Below are 1,847 nucleotides of genomic sequence, written 5' to 3' on the forward strand. Positions count from 1 at the left end.
GAGTACCTGTTGCAGAGGGAGACCATGATCCCCTGGCAGTGTACGTATAGACATATCTAGCTTTGAGCTTATGGATGATTCCACGCCAAGTACCTGAGCTAGGATTGATGTTTCATCTATTGAATCGTCCTCGAACTTTATCAACAGATTTCTAGAGATTCCATAGTAGGATCTTATCTGAACATTATTAGCAATAATCTCGATTAGTATGATGGGATATGATAGATGGTAAGGCTCCGTGATGAAACATAACCAATTAACATAATGGGTGTCACCTACAAGGCGTCTTGTTTCTTCTGGTTTTGGAATAAAATCTTCTCTTCCCTTTACTAAGTCCATGTACAAGGGAGGGAGCTGTTCCACTAATGGAAGAATTTGCTTCATGATGGGAGGACTAAGCGTTTCTAATTGTTTTCGGGTCATCTCTGCCTGCAAGTATTTTTGTTGTCACTTATTTGAAGGACGAAAGAGATTATAAGATATGAAGCATTACAACTTGATGTGCTAAATATCAAAAGTAGCATTTACTGAGTAAGTGCACTCATGACGGAATTTCTTGAGTTAGCAGCAAACAAATTGATCAATCAATATCACTAAAAGCAAGAAGTTAGACTATCACTTGGGAAACTAGCGAGGAGCTGCACATCTTAATAAAAGCCGAGAAAAGGAATCAAAACCTTACCCCAAGGCGAATTGTTGGGGATGTTGCTATCTGTGATAACAATGGTCCAAGGCTCTGAGCCATCGGGACAAGAACTGGGGAGAACAAAGGAATAGCTAAGCTCGCTTCCTGCAAAATTAGGGGTTCCAAAAATATATCACTTCCTAGTTCTCACAGGCCCAGTTACAAGGGTCTAAATGTAAGTGGAATACATTTTAAGAGTACATTGTATAATCTGAATGAGGGAGAGCCAAGGGAATATTGGGAATGTTTTATATTTCAATGTAAAGAGGTGATATGACAGGGTTTAGTATGATCTGGTGTTTTTCAGAATAATTGCTTTACAAAAGTTTGACTCTGATTGCCCTTTGGAAGATAGATAAACCCATTTACCTTGTTATTGAATGCCATAAATACATTGCCATTTCGCTGAACGGCATACCTTGATCCTGAATGACTAGTGAAAACCAACTCAATAAAAAAACTAATGAGCTGAATCAGATTTAGACATTCACAACCATTTAAACCTAGTTACCAATTAGAAGGTGAATGACGGATCCCAGTGAATGACCAATCCCAAAAGATGGAAGATCCTGCACCTGTTGAGAGCAAAGGAACTACTACTCAAATTGACACCAATTTTTTTGTTTTCCTGGAGCATAAACAAGCTCGAACAATTCTCTAGGATCCTCAAAAGATACTCACTGTTTCTTGTAGAGAGCGGCAGCATCTATCAAACTTGAATTGTACTTCGTCTGCAATATTAAAGTGGTCGAAACCACTTGCATAGGGTGTCGCGATAACCAAAACATCCCTGCGCGAGAAAATGGGTTAAATACAGCACAACATTATCATAAACTCATGAAATAACCTAGAGTTAGATAAGCCAGATTCCTTAGTATATTTTTTTGTTTGATCTTATGAAACTGCCTTGAGATACATAGTTAATATAAGAAAATACCCAGAAATCACATAAAAGTATGCTCAAACAGACTTACTTCTCTGCTAATCTCTCAAGAAACAATCGATAGGTAAGCTGGGGTGCTGCACCAACAAATATTCCGCCAATGAAATGAACAACCATCTTCGGTTTCGAGTTTCTTGGTTTAAGCACCCATGCTCCCTAAACCAAGTTCACTGAATTGTTTAAAACAATCTGAACAAAAAAAAAAAAAAAAAAAAAAAA

General features: G+C 37.8%; 1 protein-coding gene across 2 annotated transcripts in view; it reads right to left on the minus strand.

The window, feature by feature from the left end:
- LOC104760770 overlaps window positions 1–1,847 on the minus strand; it is a 4,626-nt gene that overhangs the window by 1,589 nt on the left and 1,190 nt on the right. Inside the window, exons 3-9 of one of the 2 annotated variants that reach the window (XM_010483729.2) lie at window positions 1,660–1,790; window positions 1,367–1,475; window positions 1,197–1,260; window positions 1,055–1,110; window positions 683–790; window positions 280–429; window positions 7–177 (exon numbers count right to left, since the gene is read on the minus strand). In XM_010483729.2, the coding sequence (XP_010482031.1) occupies window positions 7–177; window positions 280–429; window positions 683–790; window positions 1,055–1,110; window positions 1,197–1,260; window positions 1,367–1,475; window positions 1,660–1,745 (744 nt within the window). In that variant the 5' untranslated portion in view covers window positions 1,746–1,790. Of the gene's footprint in view, window positions 1–6; window positions 178–279; window positions 430–682; window positions 791–1,054; window positions 1,119–1,196; window positions 1,261–1,366; window positions 1,476–1,659; window positions 1,791–1,847 lie in introns of both variants that reach the window. The other variant, XM_010483730.2, reaches the window with a different exon arrangement.

Source organism: Camelina sativa, chromosome 18, assembly GCF_000633955.1.
Source record: "Camelina sativa cultivar DH55 chromosome 18, Cs, whole genome shotgun sequence".
Classification (NCBI taxonomy): Eukaryota; Viridiplantae; Streptophyta; class Magnoliopsida; order Brassicales; family Brassicaceae; genus Camelina; species Camelina sativa.